Genomic DNA, 2,531 nt, shown 5'->3' on the forward strand with positions numbered 1-2,531 from the left:
AACAAATATTGTCTTTATCTCAATTTCAAACAATTCAAACACAATTAAAAATGGAAGTGTGATTTGTTTTTTTCATAAGGTTATAATTCATATTAAAAATCTACTATGTGATCATTCTTAGCTTGGAAAAAACACAAGTGGTCATATCCAGAATGATTTTCTGAATTGAGTCAGGAATACATGATTATCACAGAAAATAAGGTAAGGCCATTGATTTTCAGGTAGAAAAAATGCATACTTGTACCATTTTTCTTCTTGTAAAAATTTGAAATGGGTCAATTTGACCCGACTACAAAACAAGAGTTAAGGACAACGGCCCTTCCGACAGACAACTGCACAAAACACACCGAACAGACTCGAGTCACTGACCTCACCACACCATCCACATCCGACTATCGGTTTAATGTGTCACAGCCTTAAGAGCTCTGCCCACAGATCAATGGGTTTCCACATGTAAACATGAAGTGCAAGCCAACAGATCGATTGACCCGGGGTTTTGGATGGAACGACTGGTATGTAGGAATAATGGCACATAGTAGTTCTTACAGAGAGACAAAGAAAGAGTTAAGACCTTGAAGGCATGTTAGAAAAGCTGGAGGATTTAAGACGAGCAGGGACGCAAGGAGAGAGTATTAGGGCATCTTTAAGGTGTAGAATGAGAGATATGTGAAAAACATAGAGGGTGACCAAAGAAAAATACAGAAATGACAAATACAGAGAGTGCTGCTGAAAAAAGAAAACACGGCTGCCAGCAAGCCCATAGGCAGACTAACTGTTTGTTCACATTTTCTTCACAAAGCAGAATACCCTGCTGGTTTGGATCTTGGAGTCCCCACATTGCCTCTCCAACCTGCGAGGAATGCCCATTGTACCAAATCTGCATTTCAGTTCATGATCTAAATACACAAGCTCTTATTTGCAGACAAAACATTTAAAAAAAGCTAATTATGTGATAATACAAGACCGCCTCAGCAGACATGGCCTAAGACCAATCAGTCTGCAAAGCCATAGGATCTGAAACTGTCACACACGACCAAAAACGGCTTAACAGGGAGGCTGCTGTTCTCTGTAATACTGGAAATCAAGTTGCCAAGCTCAGTGACAGGCAGACCTTTTGGCAGCTCTCTAAATTGTGATAAAATAGGAATTTAATCCTCTTGAAAAATTGGACAATTAAGTTGAATTATTACAGGGTTCAAGGGTTGAAACTGGATAGCAAGCCAATGTAGCTGCGGCTCTGATAGATGCACCTCTCTCAGATAATAAAAAGATAATGCACATTTTTTAAAGTGGTTCAATACTGTTTACCTATCCGGCAGCATCCACATGGCCAGTGTTCTCCTCCTGGGACTAATTTCCTGCAAGGTATTGAGGCAGTTATGGGTCACATTAATAACAAAACTGCTGATGGAACTGTGACCCCAACTCCTAAATCAATGGCACATACAGTATGTTGATAGGCAGGTGTTACGTCCTAGTGCCCAGCAAATAGACCTAATTATATTCTATAGCAACATCCGATTAAAATATAAGGTAACAGGTTATGTAATCCACCCATTGGCACATCAATGGCTTTCATGTTAAGACTTAAAATAGGCCTACCTTAAAAGTCGACATATGAGACTTGTAAAAAAAAATCTAATATTATATAAAAGCGTGCCTGATTTGACTGTATGGATATGGCAGGAATATTGTAATGTATAGGGCTCAAGGGTTCACTCCTTTAATAGGATACGCCCTGCCAATATTAATAGAGGAAAGCGGGACGCCTGGGGTTAAATGATGGGGTTAGGGGGGTAAACTTCATGATGACAGGAGCCAAACAAAGCCAACAGATATCATGTCCACACACCAAAACCCCATTTTCATTAAGCCCTTTTCTTCACTAACTTGGAGGACAAAAACACAAGCTTGTCTATAGCGAATAAAATAAAATAAAAATCTAATTCGACAACCTTAAAAGAAAAGCTCCTTGTTTAACTTACCTTCTCCAGAGCTCATCTGCACGTGGAAACAAAGGGAATCCCGGCTTCTTTTGCGGGTTGTTTTGGGACAGACAAAACAGCTGTCAACACATTGAACAAAAAATGTCTTTTATTCCTTATGAGCGAGTGTTTTCGCCGTCCTCTGTTGAAGTGTCTTTACTCTACGGCTGCCCCCTTTACACACTTCATCTTCAGTCTGCTATATGTTGTATTCACATGATACAGGCTAGCTAATGTTTCTTGTTTGTCCACTTTTTCCGAGATTGAAACAAACAAAACTAGCGCGTTAATTGAACTGATTCTTGTTTGTCCCGGTTGAATTCCGTTTCACCGTTCACTAGCTACCTTCCAGGACCGAGGTGCTCGTGCTTGGGGAGGTTGAAAGCTTTCGTGTATCAAATGCATCGGAAACTCGGTGATCCCCCTCTGACTACCCCTCCTCCCTCCTCCCTCCTCCCTCCTCTCTCCTCTCTCCACCCCCCTTCAGCAGAATAGGACAGAGGACCAATTGAAAAACAGAAGGAGAGAGAGAGAGAGAGAGAGAGA

At 40.9% G+C, this 2,531-nt stretch overlaps 1 protein-coding gene and 1 long non-coding RNA gene across 2 annotated transcripts in view; one reads left to right on the forward strand and one right to left on the reverse strand.

Moving 5' to 3' along the window:
* Positions 1–2,111, reverse strand: part of pde4ba (phosphodiesterase 4B, cAMP-specific a) — a 192,436-nt gene extending 190,325 nt beyond the window's left edge. The window contains exon 1 of the mRNA XM_032524911.1: positions 1,986–2,111. Within this exon, the coding sequence (XP_032380802.1) occupies positions 1,986–2,001 (16 nt within the window). The 5' untranslated portion in view covers positions 2,002–2,111. The remainder of the gene's footprint in view (positions 1–1,985) is intronic.
* Positions 1–2,531, forward strand: part of LOC116694990 (uncharacterized) — an 18,823-nt gene that overhangs the window by 1,135 nt on the left and 15,157 nt on the right. The window lies entirely within an intron of this gene.

The sequence above is a fragment of the Etheostoma spectabile genome, chromosome 9 (assembly GCF_008692095.1).
Source record: "Etheostoma spectabile isolate EspeVRDwgs_2016 chromosome 9, UIUC_Espe_1.0, whole genome shotgun sequence".
In the NCBI taxonomy this organism is placed as follows: Eukaryota; Metazoa; Chordata; class Actinopteri; order Perciformes; family Percidae; genus Etheostoma; species Etheostoma spectabile.